This window comes from Sciurus vulgaris, assembly GCF_902686455.1.
Source record: "Sciurus vulgaris genome assembly, chromosome: 3".
NCBI classification, from domain to species: Eukaryota; Metazoa; Chordata; class Mammalia; order Rodentia; family Sciuridae; genus Sciurus; species Sciurus vulgaris.
Window position 1 is genome coordinate 53,409,426 of NC_136463.1, and position 25,972 is coordinate 53,435,397.

At 42.7% G+C, this 25,972-nt stretch overlaps 1 protein-coding gene and 1 pseudogene across 5 annotated transcripts in view; one reads left to right on the top strand and one right to left on the bottom strand.

Annotated features, from left to right (window-relative positions):
- MYH10 (myosin heavy chain 10) overlaps positions 1-25,972 on the top strand; it is a 151,632-nt gene that overhangs the window by 114,538 nt on the left and 11,122 nt on the right. For all 4 annotated transcript variants that reach the window (XM_079133067.1, XM_079133068.1, XM_079133069.1 and 1 more), the window contains 13 exons: positions 709-915; positions 3,993-4,130; positions 4,751-4,874; positions 6,600-6,771; positions 7,947-8,159; positions 11,158-11,302; positions 12,613-12,819; positions 15,173-15,277; positions 16,473-16,625; positions 17,034-17,282; positions 17,876-18,088; positions 19,870-20,082; positions 22,507-22,668. In XM_079133067.1, the coding sequence (XP_078989193.1) occupies positions 709-915; positions 3,993-4,130; positions 4,751-4,874; positions 6,600-6,771; positions 7,947-8,159; positions 11,158-11,302; positions 12,613-12,819; positions 15,173-15,277; positions 16,473-16,625; positions 17,034-17,282; positions 17,876-18,088; positions 19,870-20,082; positions 22,507-22,668 (2,301 nt within the window). The remainder of the gene's footprint in view (positions 1-708; positions 916-3,992; positions 4,131-4,750; positions 4,875-6,599; positions 6,772-7,946; positions 8,160-11,157; positions 11,303-12,612; positions 12,820-15,172; positions 15,278-16,472; positions 16,626-17,033; positions 17,283-17,875; positions 18,089-19,869; positions 20,083-22,506; positions 22,669-25,972) is intronic.
- LOC306657259 (inhibitor of growth protein 4-like) lies at positions 23,269-25,251 on the bottom strand (annotated as a pseudogene). Its single transcript has one exon. The product of its transcript is annotated as an inhibitor of growth protein 4-like (transcript).

Genomic DNA, 25,972 nt, shown 5'->3' on the forward strand with positions numbered 1-25,972 from the left:
ATCTCCTATATCATGGTTTCTTGTTCACTGCACATACAGATGATTGTGTTTGCCATCAAGCTTGTTTTTAATACCAGTTTTAGATGTGGCTCCCAGTCCTGTGGCCTTCCCATGTCTGCTTACAAGGAGAAATAGAGAAGCAAAAGGATGAGATGCCAGAGTACAAGGCCCATGCCAGTATCTTCTCCAGTGACAGGGGTCTTGTATCACTGTCCCTCTGCAGGCAGTTATTTTTTATGGACAAAGCAGAGACTCAGGAAATGTTTATGGATGATAGTAATAGAGCTGCAGTATCCAAGGCCAAAAACAAGTGTCAAGGCCAAAAATATTAACATTAAAGGCCAAGAATATCACTCAATATTAGATAGGCTTTAGTAATCACCATGAGCTTTATAACATTTGAATAATATTTTCCCTTTCCTATCATCTGTTCCCTTGTAACCTACTTTAATAGAAGAACTATAAATTCTTAAAATGACATAAACTTATTATTCAGGAGAAGCTGAGGCAGCAGAAACAACCAAAATGTTTTCATCTAGCTTATTTTACTGTTGCCAAAAACATATTTGAAAGTCATACCAGTGATGATATATATTTTTAACTCTCATTTTCTTTGGTGATGTGCACTGACCACTGAAACCGTGTGAACATATCATGTGTGTGCACCGGATGCAAATTGTAGTACTAGTCCCTGTGTTATGATTGCAGCTTTTAGAAGAGAAGAATATCCTTGCAGAACAACTACAAGCAGAAACTGAGCTCTTTGCAGAAGCAGAAGAGATGAGAGCAAGACTTGCTGCCAAAAAGCAGGAATTGGAGGAGATTCTCCATGACCTGGAGTCCAGGGTGGAAGAAGAAGAAGAGAGAAACCAGATTCTCCAAAATGAAAAGAAAAAAATGCAAGCACACATCCAGGTACTTACAGTTTTTAGTTAGAAGTATATTTTGGATTTGAAGCGTTTGAATTCTTGTGATCAATAAAAGACAAGATTCTTGGTTATGTGTACTTACTTTCGAAGCCCATCTGTAACAAAAGATTTTCTTTGAACATAGATTTATTACTTTGAATAGAAATCTTTTTTGTGTTCTGATGTGGCATCTTTCAGTCTGCAAACAAATTGAAAGTCAGAAGCCTCCAAAGGTCTGGAGCATTCTGTTTATGATCTTTATATTGTCATTATATTTTATATTGTCATTAATAATTCTGCTGACTCCATTCACTAGATAGGCATCTACTAAGTGGCTTGGTTCCCAAGAAATACTCGGCACTGATGTAGGATGAATCAGCCCTTCCATGGTCCTTTCTTTGTGAAATATAACCTATAGTCACATAAAGCACAGCTGAAATACATTGTTGAATATACGTGCAAATGATATAAATGGTAGTTATTTTGTCGATGTTCCAGGATACACCCACTCTCGTGTCTCCCACCACCATACATAATAATGTACCTAACAATGTCAGATTTCGTTATGTGCCCCCAGTTATTCATAGGTCCTGTTCTACTCTTTCTTCCAGGAATATTTCTCCCTTAATATTTTTCTCACCCCATAACTTCTTTGCACAGCACAAACAATTCAGAGATTTGTCAAAACCACAAACAATATCATCTTATTTTCTTAGTACATATGCCATACAGTAAATCAACCAGACACTTGACCTCTCTCCTATTCCTCAACACAAACAGCTTTCAAATATCCCATCATAGGTTAGCAGAATATGACAAAAACTGGAAGAAAAAAAAAAAAGATACATATTCTTTAATCCAGCAATTCTAATTATAGGAATTGGTAGAATTAGGAATTCATTTAGAACAGATTAATTCTAATCTTTTATTCAAAAGATAAATCAGTTATTCAATAAGAGGAGATTTTTAAATCTTAGTAATACAATATACTCATAAATGATGTTTATTTTCATGGGTATTTATAATATACTTGTAAAGGTAGTTAGAAAAGAGTATATATAATAAGATCTAATTTAAAAATAGATATATAGCTCTTAAATTTATATGTATGACTTTTTATGGGTCTATCTGGAAGATCTAGAAGAATCTACACTAACCACAGTGAGTCATCCCTGATGGCATTGTCAAAGGTTATGGTTTTTTTGTTGAAGAGCATTGACTCATTTCAGTAATATTTTACTTATATAGGGAAAGGACACCTAAATTCATCTCCAATCTCCCTAACCTCTCTTGTAACTCCAAATTTTAACCGCTGTACATAAAATGTTTACATTTCTCTATTTAGAATTCTCCTTGTAGAAGCAGAGTTCGCTTTCCATTCTGTATGGTTTTTTCAAGACTTCTTCACATTTACCCATTATCTTAATTTATTAGCTGCTTTTGTGACATGAAATTCATTCAAACACATTATAAAACTACTTATAGTGTTATTAAATTATGAAGTATAGGGTTTTTTGTTTTTCTCTTACATAATGTCGGAGGTTCTATATTAATCTCATGACCCTAGGAACACCCTACCTTGGTGACCCTTTGCCTTTTTTCCCCACATGTAAGACTTTGGGTAATTTCTGATCTGCTCCATTTTCAGCCAGAACTACATTTTGTTTGGTTTGGTTTTTTTTTTTTAATTAATTTTATGATTTCAATATTAATATTAATTAACCGTTATTGTAGAAAACCCAAAAAGCTTAAAATAATACTTAAGTTTCCTCCACTTAGTCATCTCCATTCAACATATTATTTTTTCTTGCATTTTTCTCAACAGATAAATATGTACATACATATGAATTCATTTTGAAATTATACTGAACATACTGTTGTGCTACGGGAATGCAGTTAGCAAAATCCAGGCTGCAAGAAACTGTAGGAAAAATAACCTAGAGAGAGAAAAAAAAAGTGTAGGAGAACCTAGAAATTAAAAGAGTCTTAGGAGACAGGTCAGTCACAACGTGTGAGATGGATTTGCATTTTGATTTAAACAAACATTTTTTAAGTTATCTTTATCTTATAAAGATACAGCATGAAGTTTTCTCAGGAAACCTAAACAGATGTCTGGAATTTGCTTCAGAAAAAGCCAGCATGAGAAGAGAGAAGGTGGAGTTTTAGCGAAGTAGAAGGACCATGAGCTGACGCTTGTTAAAGTGGGGGTGATGCATAATTTGCAGGGCTTGTGCTCCTCCGTGTGCTAAAATGCATGATTGAAGTTCTCTACAATACAAAGATCATCCCTTTTAACTTTTTTAAGGGTTTCATTCTAAAATTAGTCATGAACAAATGATTTAGTCAGTTAATTTTAAAGCTTGCTAAAAATTGGTCATACATTGATTTGTATGTACAACCCTGTTCATTAACAGATATTTATCAGACACAATAATGTACGCAGTGAAATGAAGATAAGTGGGTTATAGTAAAAATAAGTGGACAGGCAAGGCTTCCACTCAGTTTGGTGACTTGCTCATGTAGTATTAGGTGCATCTGAACAGTTAATTTCTCATTGGCCTGCAGTACTATTTAAATCATTGTTTTCATCTTCTCTTTCATCTTTGGATGAACATGTATAGTTGAAGTCAACTAAGTTAGACTGTATAGTAATTATATTATTTATATTCCTTGCATTTCAAATTATTATTGAAAATATGAATTTTAATTGTTTTTCCATTTTACAAATGTACTGACAATTATCAAGTGTTGTTTAGCAACACTTGTTTGTACAAGTTCATAATGCCTCACTGTTACAAATAACACTTTTTATACAAATCACATCTGACAGTTCCCTGAAATTAATGTTTAAAAGAAAGGCCCCACTTTTTTTTTTTAAAGGCCCATTTTTCAAAGCTTGCTATATTTTGCCTTGTTGGCTTCCAAAAGGGTTGACCCAGTTTGTACTTGTAGAAGGTAGAAATGTTTCTCATTTTTAAAATGTCATTGGAGAATCAAATGCAAGTATTTCATTATAGTGCATCTAATATGTAGTTGACTGTGGTGAAAGAAACGGGGAGACTGACCATGGTTCTCCTTTGCCAGGACCTGGAAGAGCAACTGGATGAGGAAGAGGGGGCTCGGCAGAAGCTGCAGCTGGAGAAGGTGACAGCAGAGGCTAAAATCAAGAAGATGGAAGAGGAAATTTTGCTTCTTGAGGACCAAAACTCCAAATTTATTAAAGTAAGAGACTATTTTCATGAAGAGCAGATTTTAGAGACCTGAGTGCATCTGTGTTGATACCAAACTTACTAAATGTGTGCTCAAACAAAATTCCCAAGATCTGGGGTGGGGTTGTGACTCAGTGATAGAGCACTTGCCTAGCATGCGTGAGGCACTGTATTCGATTCTCAGCACCCCCATATAAATAAATAAAATAAAGGTCCATTGACAACTACAAAAATATTTTTTAAAAAAACAAGATTTTTAGGTCCGTTTATGTAATTTTCTCTGTCTCGACCTGCCTAGAGTTCTAAAGACATAGGCACTCCTTAGCTTTTTAAGTCCACCAAATACCTCTGTAATCTTTTAAACTATCGACTCAGGGCATTTTGTACATGTTGAGCACTCAACTGCCAAATTGCTCCCATCTGTGCCAGCCCAATTCATCCAGAACTTGAGTGGGACTCAGGCTGGGGTGGGCAGCAGATGAGGGAGCCTGGCTGCCAAGGGCAGGGTACAGTCAGTTGGGAAGGCAATGTCAGTATCACTCTCCCTAGTCCAAGAAAGTGGACTTTTCTGAATAATACCAAACCCAAGCTGCTATTTTGAATGCTTTTTCTGAAACAATTTTTTCCACTCAGGAAAAGAAACTCATGGAAGATCGCATTGCTGAGTGTTCCTCTCAGCTGGCTGAAGAGGAAGAGAAGGCAAAAAACTTAGCCAAAATCAGGAACAAGCAAGAAGTAATGATCTCGGATTTAGAAGGTCAGTGTGTGGGGCTAGAGAACATCAGGATGAGCCTGTGCCAGAGCTGAGATTTTACTTTAATCAGAACATGTAGTCAGAAAGTACGTACAGTGACATCTAAGTCAGGGCCTTCAGCCTGGGTTCGTTATTGAAGTGGATCTTTTATCAGTTATTTCATTTTGCCTAGCCACTTAGTATTAATGAAATAGCATTGAAATGGTTTTACTTTGTTAAGTTTGGTACTGTGGTAAAAGATATTGCCCTTTGATGGAAAGGTTGGAATCTAAGTTAATTTTGAATCTGATGTTGGACTTTCTGTGTGTTTGATCTAAAAACTGCACTGATGTGCCTAGTGTTTGCTTCGTGAAGGGACTGACCATTCACACAGAAACTGGCAGGGCAGAGGAAGAACCACTGAGGGTAATCGTGTGTCACTCTAATGGCACAAGTAATGACAGGATTAGGATGCTACAAACGAAATAACAGGCTTGAAGTTGTAAAGAGCATGTGAAACCCTTTTGGGATCAGCAGCTAGTGATGGTGTCACCAAGCAGAGGACTGAAGAACTGGCTGAGGGGTGGGGGGAAGGGAAAAAAATAACAGAATGAATCAAACAACATTACCCTATGTAAATTTATGATTACACAAATGGTACGCCTTTACTCCATGTACAAACAGAGAAACAACATGTATCCCATTTGTTTACAATTAAAAAAAAAAAAAAAAGAACTGGCTGATGTCGTACAGCTCTATTCAGGGTCCTGCAGAGGTACACCCACTTGCTTTCTCAATGTTTTTTATGATGGGGGCGAGAGGGAGAAGCTGTGTTTGTTTGTTTGTTTTTTAAATTTGGATTTCATGTTGGGTTTTTGTTTATTTAGTATTGACAAAAAAATGTCAGCATGAAATTATTTTCATAAACCATTTTTAGCCATACATTGTTCCTCTGCTAAGGAGGTGCCCATAAAGCAGCTATGCCCACCTTTTTCCCACTTATCACTTAGCCTATGATACTTGTGTCATCCACTCAGGAGATGAGCACATCCTGCTGGAGAGCATAAGGTACACAGGCTGCCTTGTCATGAAGAACACATGTGAACCGAACAGGCCACTACCCTAAATTAAGGAGCCCCTGAAGAGCTTTTGAGGGGAGGGTAGGGAAGGTACATAGACCTCTCTGCCTATTCCTCTCCCCCAGTGCCTGGAGACAGCAGCCTTCTCCATTCAAACCAGGGATTCCCACCATAACAGGACTGGAGGTCAGGCAGTTGCCAACACAGCTCTAGCACCTGCTCAGCTCCTTTCCAGATCTGGGTGCAGCGATGGATTTGAAGTGAGAAGATTCCAGATCGTGTTAGCTCTTACAGTGTAGGTTTACTCTCAAGTGAGGATATCCTTAGACTCCATCATTTCCTTCTTAAAATTCTACTTCAAGGGGCTGGGGCTGTCGCCCAGTGTTAGAACCCTTGCCTAACACATGTGAAGCACTGGGTTCAATCCTTAGCACTGCATAAAAATAAAGGTATTGTGTCCATCTACAACTAAAAATATATTTTAAAAAATATATTTCTGGCTAATTTATCCCACCTCAGTTTGATTTTGATGAGTTTCAAATGAGTGAGCAGTTATGCAGTGTTGCCCAAGATGGCTTATTCTCAACTTTGTTCAGGTCAAATTTTGAGTCTCTTTGTGGGGTGTGGGTCACATAGTGTGTTGAAGGGCTTCTTCTATCTTGCCTTTAAGAACGCTTAAAGAAGGAAGAGAAGACCCGTCAGGAACTGGAAAAGGCCAAAAGGAAACTTGATGGTGAAACGACTGACTTGCAGGACCAGATCGCGGAGCTCCAGGCTCAGGTCGATGAGCTCAAGATCCAGCTGGCCAAGAAGGAGGAGGAGCTGCAGGGCGCGCTGGCCAGGTCTGCTTTCTGCCACCACACTCTGGCATGGCGCCGTCTGCTGTGGGCTTGTGTTCCCACAAGTCTGGGAGCATAGGGAAATCCCAGGAGAGTGAGGCGTGGTCAGTTACTATCGGGTATAGTGTAAGTTCATGAAAAACCCAGGAGTGCATAATTTGTGCCAGGACAGCAAGATCTTATAACCCATTCTCAACATTAGTACTTAAAAATGATTAGTCATATCACAAAATCCTGGGAAATTCACACCAGAACAAATTATCTTACCACATTAAATGTTTTATTTTCTGTACACTACAGATTAGCTGTAGTATGTTTTGGAACTTCAGAGGAAATCACTTTTGAGAAATGATATTTCCTCCTAGTTCTGTACAATCCAATACTTAGTTCTAAACCATTTGGTTTTTTAATGTAAATCATAGAGTCAACATATTTCTATCTAGTATTTTATTTCTTTTTTAGGAATAACTATTTGACTACACAGATAGAGAACTTAAAGTTTAATTTATGATATAATCAAGAACATCTTTTAACAAAAAGTTTTCTCTGGCCCTTGTCAACTGGCACTCTGGTCAGATCAACTGCTTTTTCATTTAGAGCTGAGTTTTTCTTATTTGTAATAAAATGAATTAAATTCTTCATCAGCCACTGTCAGCTTGCCCCTCCCTCACCTCAAACACCGAAGCTCTTCCCTATCAGAAAAACCTACCAATATTTAAACCATACATATGAGTAAAAATATACACTATAGAGAGACAGGTGGCGGGCAGCCGGCATAAAGGTGGCATACCTTTCTCTTCTGTGAATTCATGCATTGTCCTTGAATCTTTGGGTTCACGCGAGGCTGGTGACTCTTCCCTCCATCAATGTTCCATAATCACATTTCATAGCAGAGACATTTTAAAACATTCTAATTGTTAAAGTGAGATTGTCTCCCCTTTTGTTGGAGAATTATAGCCCATTATCCAGGGCTGAGCTGGATTCTAATGCTGATTCCCATGGCTAGCTTTGGGGCCTTCCACAGACCATTTACCCAAGGACTTGCTATGAGCCCCAGTGGCTGCTTCAGTACAGGCCCTGGGGAAGAGGGAGGTGGGACCAGTATCCCCTATGGAGAGGGTGGACACAGCCCATCCAAGTGCCATTCTGAGTATCTTTCTGCCTGTGTGTTTTAACAGAGGTGATGATGAAACACTACATAAGAACAATGCTCTTAAGGTTGTGCGAGAACTACAGGCTCAAATCGCTGAACTTCAAGAAGACTTCGAGTCTGAGAAGGCTTCACGGAACAAGGCGGAAAAGCAGAAAAGGGATTTGAGTGAGGAACTGGAAGCTCTGAAAACAGAGCTGGAGGACACTCTGGATACCACAGCAGCTCAGCAGGAACTGCGGTGAGTGGAGGGGCACCTCACTTCACCTCCTCCTCTATCAGCTCCTCCCCACTCCTGTAGACACAGGGATGTGCTGGCGCACTGTGGAACGTGGTGGGTTTGGCTTTAGGATATCATCCTGAGAACCTTTCTCCCTCCATGGAATGGTGGCAGGTGGAATGGTCATCAAATAGCAGTGGTTAGAAACAAACCAGCTGATGGGTAGGAGTACCGCCCAGGGCAGCAGGTAGCCCAGCAGGAGGGGCCCAGAGTGAGATGTGGGTAGAAATCCAAGGTCAGTGGTTGACATCCAGGCAAGGACAGAGGGGTGGCTATATGTAGAGAGAGGAAGAGATGTAGAGGGAGAGGTGAGATAAACACAGAGAGCAGATACAGCCATGGTCAGGCGCCTGCTGGCAGAAGCATTTATCATGAACAATGATAGGCAAATGTGAGAAGGAAGGAGTGCAGGTGCAAAGATAAAAAGAAGGGTGAGAACAGGTCTGTGAGGTGTGCACAGGGCAGAGGTGCCGTGGCAAAAGCCAGCTCTTATCCCAAAAGGCCAGATGTGATCATCTGGGTCCAGCCAGTAGTTGGAAATCTGGGCGTGAAGAGAGTGACATCATGGAGCAGGTCAGCTGAGTGGAGCTGTGAGACTGAGGTCAGGCCAGGGCATCAGGAGTACTAGGATGAAGAAACAGAGACGGCAAGCCTAGGAACGGTGTCTGGGATTTGAGCCATGAACATGTACAACTCCAGCTGCAGTGGGGAGGCTGGTTGGGTGTTGTTTCACCCAGTTTCCCAGAGAGTCAGTCAGCACCTCCGAGCCAGTTTAGAGGCTTTCAACCTGCTTTATCAGAATTGCTGCTGTTCGTAATTTTTAAGTCCTCATCTTCTCTTTCAGAGATCTGCTTTTTAAAAACCTGTTAACCACTGAACTAGACTTGGTGGAAATGTCCACACTCAGCTGGGCTTTTGACCATAGTAGAAAAAAAGGCTCTGAGCATTTTTCCTATTCAATTCCTGCAGAAATAAAAATTAGAAAATTGCAAGGGGTATGTGTGCATATTCATCAAAATCATGCCTGTGCTCACCTGGATCACTCATTAATTCGGTTTTAAGAATTAGACCCTTGTGGCTCAAGTGTGCACTACCCTCTTGGAAAGAACTATCAGAACATGCGGGCCACCCCTGCCTATCCTCCAGTTCTTCTCTGAATTGTGTATCTCATGATTAACATAAAAGTAATGGTGCTCAGCGAATCAAATCCTCTTCTGTGGACTCACTGGCATTTTAAATCTCTTTAGGACTTATGATGAAAGACTAAAGAGAATTGTGGGAGAGAAATAAGGTGAAGGATTCCTTTGACTCTTGGATTCAAACAGGGATCAGGAGCTAAACTTCACCTGAAAGATAATGAACTGAAAGCAGGGAGGATATCATGGAAGTCTGACGAAGGAAAACACAGACCACCAGGGTGAACTGAAGAAATCTCGAGGGAAGACTTGCAGAGGGCAGGCCAGACCATGTGTCTTTGACCTCTTGCCGAGCCAGTGGAAACTGTGGCTGAGCTAGTTTGGGCCACAAAGGCTCTTTAGTGATTCCTTCTGTCTGGACTACATGTGACCACAGAGCTGGCAGCTGCTTGTGGCCCTTTCTCTCAGCAGTGATCTCAGCCTCTGGAGCTCACTGCTCCCTTGGTAAAGGGAGGGAAAATGTGTCCATGCAGGAATCATGTGTGTGAGTCACCCTTCTAACTGGTTATGTGGTTTAAAGTATAAAGCAAGTTTGCCAGTGATGTGCTTCAGGATTATTATGAGCTTACAGCAAGTGAAACTGTGCTAATATAAGTCTTAGCAGGGGTGGTTTTGAGTTTTGGGAGTTTTTTTGCTTTGTTTTGTTTCCAGTGTTGGGCGGTGGAATCCAGGGCTCTCATGCTTATTCTACCACTGAGCTTCATCCCCAGACCCGTTTCTACCTTTATCAAGTTGTGTGCTTAGTTAAGGTACTCAACTTGATGAATTAAAAAATGTTAGTGATGGGGGGGTGAATTAATTCACTTTTACTTAGAAAAATAACTTTGTTATTTGTGTTGCCCTTTGTGTGCTATAGATGAGGTATTTCCTTTTTTTTTTTTTTTGTACCAGGGATTGACAAGGATGCTTAACCACTGAGTCACATCCAGCCCTTTTTATGTTTTATTTAGAGACAGGGTTTTGCTATGTTGCTTAGGGCCTTGCTAAATTGCTGAGGCTGACTTTGGACTTGAAATCCTCCTGCCTCAGCCTCCCAAGCTGCTGGGATTACAGGCGTGAACCACTGTGCCCAACTAGATGAGGTATTTATTACTAAAGTGATCTTCACACTTGTTAAATGCAAGTTAAATAGAACTTCAGAACGTTCATATTCTATGCTCTTATTACCTGCCATGTCCTCCTATCACACACCAGAGATCCTTTCTTAACCAGGAATGTGACCCTTCAACCTGCTTTGTAATCTTCCTCTCCCTTCAAAAGATGATGCCTCCTCCCCAGCCGTAAGCCATTTCCTGATAGAGTTTGGGGAGTATGTTAGCTTACTGGCTGCTTCACATAGACTGTGAGAAAGAGGCTTGCTTTTGGCATGGTGTAGGCCTGATTTATTTGGCTCGTACAAGGCTCTTCAGGATTTAACCTCTTTCTAGTTTTATCGAGTCTGCTGACTCTGGAGCTGGTAGTTGAGCTTGTTGTGTTAACCAGTTTGTGACTTTAGTGAAACCAGACTGCCCAGAACAATGTGAAGACTCTTAGGGATATCACACTGTGTCTCAGTTGTAAGTTAGACATGGGATGGAAGTTACAGTGCTTCTAGAAGGATTTCTGATATCACAGTAATGGATGTGCCAGCTTCCTGGAAAATAGCATGTCCAGTATTCATCAGAGGAATTGCTATAAGATTTAAAACGAAAATGACTCTTAAAAATGTGTTCTAATGTAATTGGTTAGCTGATTCTGATTGCTCTTTATAAATATTTCTCTAGCACAAAACGGGAACAGGAAGTGGCAGAGCTGAAGAAGGCTCTTGAGGAAGAAACTAAGAACCATGAAGCTCAAATACAGGACATGAGACAAAGACATGCAACAGCACTGGAGGAACTCTCTGAGCAACTGGAACAGGCTAAAAGGGTAGGGGACCTTGCCACCTGCCCATGTCCCAGAGAAAATCCACCATCAACTGATCCCACCTCCTACTCAGCTGTCCATTTAGTCCTGTACTGTCCAGCCTTTGCATAGCACTGAAGTGGGCTGAGGGGAACCAGTGGCTCCTAGGTGCAGGTGCTTTCTCAAAAGTACACTACTTACCAAGAGAGAGAAGCTTATGCCCTTGATTTGTCTTTGTAAAGGAACTGGCTGGGTCCAGCTTCCACCTCAAACCACAGCCATCCTCCTCCCCACTGTGGCACTAACTTCATCGTTCTCCCAGCGGCTTAGCTCAGATGCCTTGAATGGGTTCCCAGTCATTCTCCTGTCACTCATCTGCTGCCAGTAGGTCACAGACCCGGTGATGTTCCCTTTCAAGTGGTCCTTATATGCATCTCTCCCTTTTTGTCCCTTCTGCCTCTGCTCTCATCTCAGCCACCAAACACATCACTGCCATTCACTTTGTCATCCCCCTGCTGTTTCTCAAGGGTTTCCATTCTGCTCACACTTCTCTACCCTCCTCCAGCTCAAACCATCCTTTGCAGACTACCTTCTTCATCCTTGTTTCCCACCATCATCCTTTCCTTCATGCCTCTGTGCTTTGTGTGGTTTCTGCCTTTCTTCTCTGTGCCTGACTACTCACCTCCTTGTAACGCTGAACATTTATATTAGTGCGTGTCATGACATCATTGTGCTAAGTACCCTGCATGTGTTGCCTTCTTTAGTCTAGATTATAGCACTGTAGAGTACACTCTCTTGTTCTTAAAAGACAGGGAAACTGAGGCGCAGCAGCATGAGGAAACTAAGCCAAGGTCACACACCTAGGAGGTGGAAAGGCAGACAGAAGCCAAGCAGTCAGGCCTCGGAGCCCTGAATGACCATCCCCACTATACCCCAGCTCCTCCCTACTGCAGTCCTCAGAGACTCACCCTGTTGCAAACACCCCTGCACCAAAGTGCTTACTGATGTTAGTTTAAATTTTTTTCTTTAAAGTAGCAATACTCTTGGTTCCTGCATATGGGCCGTTTGGTTCCCCCACCTTGCACGGAGAGAGATGATTACATAGTGCAGTGAGCCCTGGACATCTGTATCTATCATCCCAAGCAGTGTGGACAGACTGTTCCTCACATAAAAACTTTGCCACTCAGAGAACAACAGGTGTTTTCATTCATTCATTTAAGACATGTTGCCTGCAGGCTATGTGTCAGGCACTATTCTGCAGACAAAACAAAAAAACAGTGCTTTTTAATGGAATGTTATAAAATGACCGGTAATTTTTCCTTCCCCTCCCCAAGTTCAAAGCAAATCTGGAGAAGAACAAGCAGGGACTGGAGACAGACAACAAGGAGCTGGCATGTGAGGTTAAGGTGCTGCAGCAGGTCAAGGCTGAGTCTGAGCACAAAAGGAAGAAGCTCGATGCCCAAGTCCAGGAACTCCACGCCAAGGTCTCAGAAGGTGACAGGCTCAGGGTGGAGCTGGCTGAGAAAGCAAGTAAACTCCAGGTAAGCTGGAACACTGTGACCCTGGGTGGTCCATAGTGTAGCCTTTTTACCCATGGGACCTCAAGGGACCCACAGCTAATGTGCTATTATAAACCTGAAAATCACCATCACAAATAAGTTCATCGACTCTTGGGTATCCCTAGTGTATGTTACTTTGATGAAAGTAAATAATCTTTAAAAATAAGATAACATGACTTGGCTGTAACCTCACCAGTGCTACTGTGAATTGTGGCTATAGTTCTTTGAATGGTTTTAAGCACATTTTCACCTTCTCCTTTAGTCTTGTAGATAAAAGAGTAAGAGCAATGGGTAGGAGTCAGACTAGTAATGGTGAAGATCAGAAGAAACCGGGTTTTATACACAGGTGAAGTATAAATTAGTACGACCTTTTTTCTAGAGGACAGTTAACAGTTATATATCACTAGCCTTAAAACTGTGAATACCATTGTGTCCAAATAATGTCATTTATCATGAATCAAAATGCAGTCTGTAAAAATAAAGAAACAAAAATTAAAAAAAAAAAAATGTCATCTATCCAAGGGAAATAATTAAGGCTAGACACAGATTTAGCCTTGTTGTGTAAGAGGCCTAAGACCAGCCCAGTTCAGTGATTCTCTAGGAGGACACGTACGTCTTGGCATCTGGCCCTCCTTGTGGCAGTGGTATATTATGGTGGAAGGACACATAGCAAGTTCAGTAAAGGCAAAGGGCCCCTGGGTCAAGGTACTCAAAACCAGGTAGGCACTGGCACGAATCCTTTCCAGTGCAGTCACACAGATGCACTTAGTTCCTCCAGCAGCATCATGACCCTGTTAGAGATGCTGTGTCAGATTGTTACTGTGGCTGGTCACAGAAGCACTTTGCCCAACACATTCCAAGACTAGAGACTCCCAGAAGGAAAGCAGGGGTTCAGCACAACCAATGCCATTTGCACAAACAGCTTAGACACAGAGGGCCACACCTACCACATAGGGAATGGTGGGAGCCCTCCCAAAGTCCAAGTTCCCAGATTCCAGCTAGGGGACAACTCAAGCAGGCCTTTCTAAGGAGAGCATTCTTGGGCCTGCTGTGTTAACATGCATTGCACTGAAATTTGTGTGTGTGTGTGTGCGCACGCACTTTCACAAATCTGGAAAGATATTCCTAAAATGGAAGATCTTAAAAACTGTATTATGAACTTTGAGAACATCAAAGAAGCCACAGAAGTGACCAACTGGGCCCCTGAGCCACACTAGGCATATGTTAGGCTCTCCTGTATGTGCCTCTCCCCTCTAATCCTCACACCAAACAGCCCCCTCTGATAGGTGCGAAACCTGAGGCTCCACAAAGCTAAGGACCTGCCTCCTTCAGGTGACTGCTAGCAGTTTGCAGAGCTTGGGTTGAAGGCAGACAGTGGGTCTCACTTAGCTCCAGAGCCCTTCCCCACCACACTGTTCCCAGGGCTGGTGAAGTGTGAGCTCTGTGAGGGCTATTGCTCAAAAAAAGAAAAAAAGAGTAACAGTAGAAACACCATTGGCTTGTGCTCCACGTACAGATGTGTCCTCCACACACTTTCCCTTTACTAACCTGACAGAGGACAAACAAGAATGAGGGGTACTTTCCTTTCTGAGCCCCTCTACTTCTTTCTATACCCACTGTCCTCACAAGTTAAAAGTCATCTTATACCATGGCAAATTTCTAAAATGTTTTAGGTTTTCTAAAATATTTCAGAGCTATCATTGAGGCAGAAAAACAAATATTAACATTACTCCTCAAATCTGACCATTAAAATGGCTAAATAAATATTCATGTTGAATTTATAATACCAGATTTTTAAAAGCTAAAAGAACTTGTGACTAACTACTAGAATTAAAATTTGAGTCCCTTAAAGTTTTCAAATTCAATAAGAATGTGTATTTTGCTTTTCCCAAAGCAGATGCCTAATGCATCTTGGTATGGAAAGGACCGAGTAAAATCTGCTGGGCTCCTAACACAGGACAGCGGTCATTCTTTTAAAGGACTTGATGTCATTTTTGTCTCTTTGTGATGAAAGTAAAGCCAGGTAGTCTACTGCATTAGGAAGAACCCCCCACCCCCACCCCATCATTGTCCTTCTCCCTGCCTGTCAGCAGGGTGACCCTGTAATGAGATGTCTGGGAGGGCAGGTATCAGCACCTACTTATTTGAGCACTCTTTAGAGGCAACAGACTCAGAGGTGGTGAAAGTCTTCCTTAATTGAGTTTGGCAGTTTCAAGTTCACACCCCACAAACACTGCTCTACTTGTGATCTGTTGAAGAGCTGTGATTCTAGATCCTTTTTATTTACTTTACTTGTCAAATTGAATTGAATCCAGTCTTTTACTCCTCCTTGCAGAATGAGTTGGATAATGTCTCAACCCTTCTGGAAGAAGCAGAGAAGAAGGGTATTAAATTTGCTAAGGATGCAGCTAGTCTCGAGTCTCAACTACAGGATACACAGGTATTCGGGGGGGGGGGGGGGTGAAGGTTTTTAGTAATAACTGACATTTCTATAATATATAAGCTGATGAAATACAGCAGTTCCAGAATTGCCTTTTGAACATCACCTTTTACTAATTTTGTGTTATACTGGTGCTGAGACCATCTTGCTCTGTAACCAGCCTTGCTACTTAGGAAATTTCCACTGAGGTTCAGCATCTCACAGAAGCCTCAGCTCCTGTGTCCTGCAGCCATGTGGGTGGCCTGGGAGGCAGTACTAGCCAACATTCATGGGCACTGCTCTGCCAGTGGTATACCCCAACAGTGGTCTTATTGCACCATTTTAAATAAAATTTTATTATGGTTGAAATTTCATTATGCTGACCTAAGAAAAGCAGTCCCTTTTGTAAAAGGAAAGGTTGGTCCTTGCTTATTATACTGGTAAGAGTTGTAGTCAGTCTTCTGTTTGAGATGTTTCTATGTCATTTGCAAGTTAATTGAAAATAATGTGACTCTTTCTTTTCTTGAAGTTTTACATCTTTATTAAATTTACAAGTGTTTGTAAGTGTTCATTTGCTAGGTACTAGGGATACAGAGTAAAGATCTCAGACCAATAGGAAGCAGAATAATTAGGCTAAGTGGGAGAAGTTCAGTGTAATCAGGGTATGTGCTGTGACAAAACACATCCTGGTTAATAAGAGCCAATCACAGAAAGCACTGTGATGCCTTCAAAAACTTTCAAGTCTGAAAGTAACAGGAAAGACATGTTTGCACTTAAACTTTGGAGAAGTTAACTTAGCAGAAGATAGAAAGGACAAAATAATCAAGGGGAGGTTATCCTAGTGAGCAATGCCAGGCTCCTGAACCGAAACAAGGGCAGGGGAGTGGAGAAGTAGAGATTCTAGAGGGGACTGACACTCAGGGCATGTGGGCTTACAGGAAGAAGAGGCAGGGCCCTGACCTGTACCTCAGCTTCAAGTACCAGCTTGAAGCAATATTTGGGTTAAGAGCTTTTACAAAACTATCGTGTATTTTTAATTCATTTGCATTTATTAACATCACTGGGTATTTCTCATCCATTGAAACTTTTGTTTATGACATGAAATTTTTGTTTTAGTGATTCTTAAATTTTTTTATATTTATATTTTTGTGGTGCTAAGGATTAAACTCAGGCAATTAATATAACTTAAGTATTAACTTTTTAAACCAACAAACAGGAGCTCCTTCAGGAGGAAACACGCCAAAAACTGAACCTGAGCAGTCGGATCCGGCAACTGGAAGAGGAGAAAAACAGTCTTCAAGAACAGCAGGAGGAGGAAGAGGAGGCCAGGAAGAACCTGGAAAAGCAGGTGTTGGCCCTGCAGTCCCAGGTGTGTGTCTTCTTTAGGGAACAGTGTGGCCTAGATGTGCACCCTTAGCAGCTAGTATACCTGTTGTGCAGACTGTTTCAACTCCAACTGGGGCATTTAACTAGGTTGTACTAAATTAAGCCTGTTACATGTTTTTTTCTGTGACCCAGCCAAGTGCTGATATCCTCTGCTCATCATAATGCTGGAGGCCTTTAAAGACATGGGGTGATGGCACTACGCAAGGTCTAATCCAGTCATCATTGTACAGATTGTTAGCTAAGGAATTAAGCTATAGTCTAAGATTCCTTTGATTTAAAATTATGTAGAGTTGATTCATAATATTAAAAACCAAAATACTTGTACCCCTCAAATGCAAAACTGTTGAGTTCTTTACATTGACCTTTTCATTTTTCCTTACCCAATGCCTAGTTGGCTGACACCAAGAAGAAAGTAGACGATGACTTGGGAACAATTGAGAGTTTGGAAGAAGCCAAAAAGAAGCTTCTTAAGGACGTGGAGGCATTGAGCCAGCGCCTGGAGGAGAAGGCGCTGGCTTATGACAAGCTGGAGAAAACCAAGAACCGCCTGCAGCAGGAGCTCGACGACCTGACGGTGGACCTGGACCACCAGCGCCAGATCGTCTCCAACTTGGAGAAGAAGCAGAAGAAGTTCGATCAGGTGGGAGGCCTGCACCGTCCCCAGCCCAAGCCCACTCCTCACCTTGCCTCCCCCTACCCCCACCCCATAAAACTCTCACTTTTATTGTTTTGGTTTAAAACAATGTTTGCCTATTCAAAGGCAATGAAAAATAATACATATTTGTATAAAAATTGGAAAATAGAAAAGCAAAAGGTAAAAGGAAATAGGAGAATAGCCAGAATGTAGGACAGGTTGAGTATTCCTTATCTGAAAGGCTTAGGATGAAAGATGTTTCAGATTGAGGACTTTCCCCAGTTCTAGAATATTTGCATCTGCTTAATGAGATATCTATTAGAGACAGGATCCACATGTAATGAAATTCATGTATGTTTCACATACATTTTATACCGATGACCTGAATAATTGCACATGATGTGCTTAGTGCACCTGCATTTTGACTGCAACCCATCACATGAGGGTAGGTGTGAAATTTTCCACTGTGGCATCATGTCAGCACTAGTTAGGTGTTTAAATTAGGGATATTTGACCTGTGGTAACATTCTTAGTGGCAAGCCAGATTCATAGCAAATGCTGTTTTTGTCTTTACTATTCCCTTACACCTTTCCACACAGCTGTTAGCAGAAGAGAAGAACATCTCTGCTCGCTATGCAGAAGAGCGGGACCGGGCTGAAGCAGAGGCCAGGGAGAAAGAAACCAAAGCCCTGTCCCTGTCCCGGGCCCTGGAGGAAGCCCTAGAGGCCAAGGAGGAGTTTGAGAGGCAGAACAAGCAGCTCCGAGCAGACATGGAAGACCTGATGAGCTCCAAAGATGACGTGGGGAAGAACGTAAGTCGCCTGCCAGCTGCATGGAAGAGTAGCCCCAGGGTGGAGGCTTCTGCAGGCCTGGAGGACCTAGAAGTGCAGGCCCACAGTAAAGTCCTAGGAGAGCTTCAGCTTGTGTGTGAACAGGGTGCTGAAGTCTCTGGGGCCAGGTGTCAGGTGTTCCTTCGTGTTTTTTCTCTGTTATCTATGCCAAGCCAGACCTGGCACTCTTACAGCAAGCATGGCAGGTGGTCAGACTCTATTCTTGCACTTTCACTGACCCTCCTTGCCTTGACTCCTTCCAGGTAGGGGGAACCTTTTAACAACAGAATTCCAGTGTTCTACAGTCACCAGTAGTTACTAAACAAACCAAGGTACCTCATGGTCCCTGCGGTTGAGGGTAGTGGGAACTCTCTGCACAGTTGTTGAAGTGACAGCTCCCTTACACCTGGCTACCCAGGGAGGCTCAGTGTTTGCTTTCATGGCTTTGGGGTTTATTCAGAGTTTAGAAATTTCTGTTGAACTTCTTTCCAGTGCATACATCTTCCACAGGAGCCTTGGTGCTTATTTACCCCACATCCTTCCCTCCCTTATTACATGACACACTGAGGGTAGCAAAAGAAACCTGGGCCTGGCCTTCAAAGCCAAGGTTTCAGCCTGGCTCTTCCACTAGATTCCATGCTGACCTCTAAGTGTCCTCATCTGTCATATGGACATTACACGGGCCCTAGCTAGGCCAGGTGTTCTCAGGTGTCCCCGAGAAGTTACTGTATCTGCTTTGAAAAGCATGAAGCCCTATATGAAGCTGTATGAAGGGAAGTTCTCATTTTCACAGAATGCCAGCTGTCTGGCCTCAATGTAAATGAAGGAAGACTGTCCTACTTTCCTGCTGGGTCTCCTACATCCCGGTGCCAAGGGAACCAGCCCCCTAGACAAGAAGAAGCTACCCATGAAATGACCATGATTACACAGTTAGATGTGGAGCAAGAACTCTACAGTTGGTTCCACACTGGTTTTCCCAAGAATAATCAACACCTACATGTTAATCCCACAAACATGTCCTCGGTGTCTTTCAAGTGCCAGACACTGCTTAAAAAAAGTGCATTCTCCTGTCCTAAGTCTTCCTCTGCTCTCCCTGTGAGAAGTGACATGGTCATGGACCCCACAGGGGACACATGACACCACCTGGCCTAACTCAAAAAGTCATGAGGATCAAATAGGACAGGAGATGGAAGCATTCAGTTTCTATGGCAGGAAGGGGTGTACTCGCAGCCAGGCATGGTGGCACAAACCTGTAATCCCAGTGACTCAGAAGGATGAGGCAGTAGGATCACAAAGTCCAGGCCAACCTTAGCAATTTGTTAAGAACCTCAGCAACTTAGTGAGACCCTGTCCCAAAATAAAAAGAATTGGGGATATAGCTCAGTGGTAAAGAACCCCCTGGGTTCAATCCCCAGTACCAAAAAAAAGAGTGAATAATACACACACAGCAGGCAGCCGGCCAGCCAGCCATCACATGGGTTCCTCTGACATGCCTGCACTTTCTCTGGTCTTGGGCTTTATGGAAACTCAGCTCAAAGGCCCTCAGAGGATGATGATTATAGGACACTTGTGAATAAAGTAGTTGATGCTGCACTTTTAAATTTCATCTCTGAAATGAGGAATAGCAGCCCTGGAGGGACAGGGAAGGATGTGTGTGCATGTGTCGGATGCTGGCCAGGGTGACCGAGGGGCCAAAGCCTGCTGTCTTTAACCTGTGTTTCTGCCAAGAGTCAACCTCTTCCATGATGCTTCCTGCGGTTTAGGTTCATGAACTTGAGAAATCTAAGAGGGCCCTAGAGCAGCAGGTGGAAGAAATGAGGACCCAGCTGGAGGAGCTAGAGGATGAGCTCCAGGCCACAGAAGACGCCAAGCTCCGCCTGGAGGTCAACATGCAGGCCATGAAGGCCCAGTTTGAGAGGGACTTGCAGACCAGAGATGAGCAGAATGAGGAAAAGAAGCGCCTGCTGATTAAACAGGTAGGTCGAAGGAAGCAAGGCCTCCAGAACAAGGTCCTGCATGTTCTCCACACCAGTTTTGGCTCAAGCTCTTGTTTATTTGTATTAGGACACATTAGATAGAAGAAAATTAGTTTTTTCAGTCATTTGAGAATTTCATTGTAACAGATTTAGATTTCCTATTTCTCAGACATCATTACTGCTAACAATAAGTCAGGTTACTTACCAACTGAAAAGCCCTCAGTGGAACCTCAAGAGAATGTGTTGTTAAGTTCTGTGTCTTAGAAGTGTGGTACAAGAAAGAAGGACTACATGCAGGACTCGAGGACGCTGCAAATTTCTACAATTCACACCACACATCCTCCTTAGATCACGCTTAACAAGAAAATATTTAAATTTTTTATTTTAAAAAATTGCTGGGGCTGGGGAGATAGCTCAGTCTAGGTAGAGTGCTTGCCTATAAGGCCCTGGGTTCGATCCCCAGCACTGCAAAAAAAAAAAAAAAATTTGCTAAGCTGGGCGGGGGATGTGGCAGTGTACTTACCTAGCACATATGAGGCCCTGGGTTCAATCTTCAGTACTCCATAAAATAAACAAATAAAATAAAGGTTTGTTTTTTTTTTTTTTTTTTTGATAAGCTCTTATGATTGGAATACTTTTCTGAATATGCATTAAACTTCTAATTTTCTTTAAAACATACCTAACTGGATATTTTGATAGTTCATAATAATAAGCCTTGGATTTGAGATGCTTACTGGCTTATTAAAACAGTGCTTATAATGTCCCAGTTTCTATGGGCTAGGAATTCAAAGCAGCTCAGTGTGGTAGCTCTGGTGCCATCAGGATCTGGGCAGAGGCACATCCTCTATTGGGATGAGCTAGGTAGGAGTGAGTCAAGCCACCTCACTCCTGAGTATAGGCAGGACCCTCAGCATTGGCCCAGGGACCTCTCCGTAGGTTGCTTGAGCGTCCTAGAGGGAGTCTTCCCAAGAGCGAGAGGTCCAAGGAGACCAGCCAGCAAGGAAGAAGCTACGTGCCTTTTATGATCCAGTCTGCTAAGTCGCACTCTATCACTTCCTGTTCTGTTCATTAGAAGCAAGTCACCAAGTCCAGTTCACATGCAAGAGATTAGGCTCTAACTCTTGAAGGGGGAGTGTCAAAGAATTTGTAGATATATTTTTAAAATCCACCATACTTACAAATCTCAAGGAAATGGCTGTACCTAAGGAGCCTCTTATCCCAGACTGGAGGTATAGACCAGGTCTGTGCAGCATAAAGCTAGCAGGTAAATGCTTCTGCATTACGTGAAAGCAGCTGCCCTGCTAACCGCCCCCACAACACCCCCAACACCAGCTCCTGCAAAAGCAAGAGCAGGAGTGGCCCCCTTGGAGAGGCCCATTTGAGCCACCTCCCATCCCAGGTTTCTTGGTCTTACCCAGAACATTTCCTTCCCAGAAGGGGGTGGCCCCGCTCCAGCCGCCTTTCCATTCATGAAGAGTGCTTGTTCCAAACTGCGAGCCCACCACTTAGGACACTGCGGCCTTTGTTAGTCCCCTGGGTGGAGCAGGGAAAGCAGGGACAAGGCCCCAGGAACTCAAGAGCAAAGAACTTAGAATTCAGTGTCTTTGAGTCTGGTCCTCATTTTTAGTTCATCATTGGTGACTGAGGCATTAGGATTCCATTTAAAAAATAAAGTGCCCTTTTTTGTCAGTCTCCCTCACACAATGGCATGAGTATTGTCCCATCTCCATTGCATAGCTTAGAAGCTGGCAGAAAGAAGAAAGTCCCAGAGTGAGTGACAGCTGGGGTTTGTCACTGGGTCCCAAGTTGTATCTGCCTCAGTCTCCAGCTCACATTTGCCTCCTTTATTTATTCTCGCTCTACTCTAGAACTGGCCTTCACTTTGACCCTCCTCTGTTAGATAACTTTGATACCTGCCTCTTTCCTGATGTATCAAATGTAGTTTCTGCCTGGATTTAAAACCCCCATAATCTGGCCGCAATCACCTCTACAGACCTAATTCTCAGTACTGCCTAACACAAGTCCCTGCACTGGGTGAGCGTAACCCCTGTGGCCCCAGGACATGATCATTCCCACTCTTCCCCCTAGGTCCTTAACAGGTAATCCCTGCCTTCTGTGTGTCTGTCCCAACCCGATTGTTAAGTCATTATCTCACTGTCTCATATCTTTGCATCTTCAGTCAGGCCTCTGGTTCCTCATGTGTCCCTCCTAGCAATCAGTGGGAACAGTGTGTACAGGGTGTTGTTGCTTGGAGATCCTTTGAACTAAATTCAGCTACTGAGGTGTTCTGCTAACAATAAGGACGGCAGGGTAACAGACCACCTCCTACAGAGTAGCGGGAGGTTCTACTCACCCAGTAACCAGAGCCTTAAGTGGCAACAGGCTGTTGGCTTCAACCAGCTATAACCAGATGTTGTTCATCAGGTGCGGGAGCTTGAGGCAGAGCTGGAGGATGAGAGGAAACAGCGAGCACTTGCTGTTGCTTCAAAGAAGAAAATGGAGATAGACCTGAAGGACCTTGAAGCTCAAATTGAGGCTGCGAACAAAGCTCGGGATGAAGTGATCAAGCAACTTCGCAAACTTCAGGTAAGGTTTTGGAAGCCTTTGGACAGATGGTCCTGCTAAGATCAGGAACTTTGTGACCCATGTAGCTTTTACAAAAGGACAAACTGAAGAGGGGAAGAAAGACTGCAATGCCCAACCTGCCACCTCCTCTCAGAGCTTGGTCCAGCCACCACCTCTGGAGGCCAGTGCAGCTGACCCCTTGGCTGAGGGTTGAGACAGCAGAGCCTAAAGATGGACCTGCAATGTCCATAGGATTTGCTTTTAAGGCAGAGCTAGGGATAGAGTCAACAGAAGGAACACACTTGCAGGGTCATGACTTCTGTGACCCCAAGTCACCAAGAGGAAGGTTGCGTGACTTTCTTCATTAGTACAGTGAGCATTAATCATCTTTTGGTCGTTTTGATCATCACTTTTGCTACCCAGATGATGTACCTATTTCACTATCACAATGACAAAATGATCTGTTCCAATTGACGGTATGGGCAGGTGTGTGATGGGCGTGCTCCCGTGCTGCCAGGGGCAGTGTAGATAGGCACAGATGGAGCAGTGGGCCATGGATTATGATGAAAACTTTAGAAAATGTCCCTTCCTTTGACTTGGTGATTCCACATCTTGAGAAATTAATCTAACAAAATTCAAAAAGATTTTTACATGAAAATATCTCAGCTGCAGTGCTATGATAGCAAAAGTAGAAACAGCCTAAACATAAACGGGCTGCTAGGCAGCTGAGGGACTAAGGTGTGTGACATAGCAGCAGGACTTAACTGAATAAAGGAAATGCAGTGTAGGGCTATTTAGTTTCTCCTGTACACACAGGTAGAACTTTTTATATTTAAACAGATATTAGAAAAAGTTTAGAATGAAAAGTCATCCTGGATAATAGGTTTATTAGTAGCTTATTTGCTTCCTTATACTTTTTTTTTTAATGGGAAGAAAATATCTGTCTTGTCTGTTTAATGTTTAAGAAATCAAGCTAAGATTTAGTATAATAGTACACATATATAACACAAATACATCATTTATTGGAAATTAAGTAAAAGATGTTTGTGGAGGAATGATGCACACTTTACAAAGTTGTGAGGCACACCCTCCAGCCAGTGTTGCCTTCCCCAGGTTGAGAAGCTGCAGATGCTGGTGCACAGGTACTACTTCAGGTTTCTTGCCTTGTCCTACTTCTGGCATGTCATCCTCCCACCTCTTATCCAACCCAGAGGGTGCAAAAAGAACGCTTGGCACATGTACTGAAGTGGTGTCTAACACAGCAGGCCAACACAGAGCATTTACTTAGCTACCCAGTTTCCTTTTACATGTGAGGTATCTGCATTCCACCTTGCCCCTCTCCCATTCAGAGCCAGGATGAATCCCCTTGGCACAAAGGAAGGGGTGCCCCTTCAATGAGGGCCACAGCCCAAATGATCCAGAGGATCCCCATCATGAAAAAATAGGAAGAGAATGGAGAAGAAAGTTTATCACACCTAGCTCCCCACAGGGTAGGGGAAGGAGAATTAAGGGGGCCAGAGGAGTGCCCTATGCTACTTCCCCAGTCCTCAAATACAAAGCAAGGGAAATTAAGAGGACCCTCCCTCCCAAATACAGCACCAACCTCAGCATGGAGGCGAAGGACAGTGGGCAAGCTCACTTCCCAGTGAGGGGGAGGGCAGAATGAGAACACTTACCTTTAGTGGGTGCAGCACCCCTCCCTACCAGGCTTTGAATGCAGCCTTAGCACCAGGAATGGGGAGAGGAGAGGAGAAGGGATGATGATACTGCACCATCCACTTCTCCCTGAACCCCCAGCCCCAACACAGGCATTCCTTTGCCCACTTGCCCAGGTCAGGGGATGTGGAAGAAACTGTTGGACTCCAAGGCCCTTGTCTATTTCTTCTTGGGAGCAGCGTCGGCAAAACTATTTCCCTTGAGGCTTGGTTGTCTGTCCCACACGGGCAAAGTGGAACCACTTGATGGAACAATCAGGATTGTCACAGCCAAATCTCTCCATAGGAGACCTGGTGACAAAGGCAATAGGTGGGTTCATTGGGATCCACAGGCATCCAACACATCAGAGGGATGGACACTGCCGAAGGTCACTGAGGACATCCCATACTCAGCACTATGTACACAAGTTTTAACTTCTTCTGGGCAGCTTTGGGTTTTTCCCTGTTTTTCCCTGTGGAACGTGCCCGGGCAGCTTTCTTCTCCTTTTGAGTCCAGCTCTTTTTGCCTTTGCTAGAAGAGCTGTCATCCATAGTCACTTGACTCAACTGTTTCTCTTTCAAACCAGCCTCAAAGTGGGCCAGGTCTGTGTCCAGTCATCGAATATATTTATCAGCCATCTCATAGGTCTGCATGGCAAGCTGCACCTTGTCATCACCAAATTCCTTGCACTTGCCATAGGCTTCCTGGATCTGTCTGAGAAGGGTCAATTTTTCCTCAGCTCAGGTGGCAGGCGCTACTTATATACTCAATTACCAACTTGTCAGTTTCAACCTTCGCATCCTCTGTTCTTTGGTCAGGGTTCCTCATAAGCTGAAAGTTTCTCTATAATTCAAAGGGGAGGTTTTCAATACTGTCCAGATGATGTTCCAAATACATCCCCATGGCCATCTTGAAGCAAAGCAAAGCAACTTCCAATTTGCCCCAGAAGTCTTCCTTACACTTTCTTTAAAGTTAAATACAAATGTTTTAATTTTGACTAATTACAAAGGTTATTTGAGCTAATTAATTACAAAGAATATAAATTGCATCACTGGTTTTATTTAATAGCTATTTGAGATATTATTTACATACCTATATACAATTCATCTATTTAAAGTGTTTTCAGTTTTGTTTTTTTAGTTTATTCTGAGTTATGGAACTGACTGCCACCTAATTTTGGACATTTTGATCTTCCCTATACCCATTTACTGTCACTACCTATTCTCCCTCTCTCTGACACATCCAGTGCTAATCCACAAATCTATTTTCTGTGTTGGACATTTCATATAAATGCAGTCATATAGATATGACTTAGCATGATTTCAAAGTTCTTCCTTGTTACATCAATAAGTACTTCATTACTTTTGTTATTACTAAATAACATTATATGTGCATACATGTATTGTGTAGGCATGCTTTCAGCTTTCTCAAGTGTATATCTAGCAGTGCTAGGTCCTATGTTTACTGTGTAACTTCAAGAAACTGCAAACTTTTCCACAGTGACTGCATTTTCCATTTGCACCAGCTATGTATGAGGGTCCCAATTTTTGTACATCCTTGTCAACACTTGTTACTGTCTATCCTTTGACTATAGCCATTTCAGTGAGTATGAAGCAATGGCTCATTATAG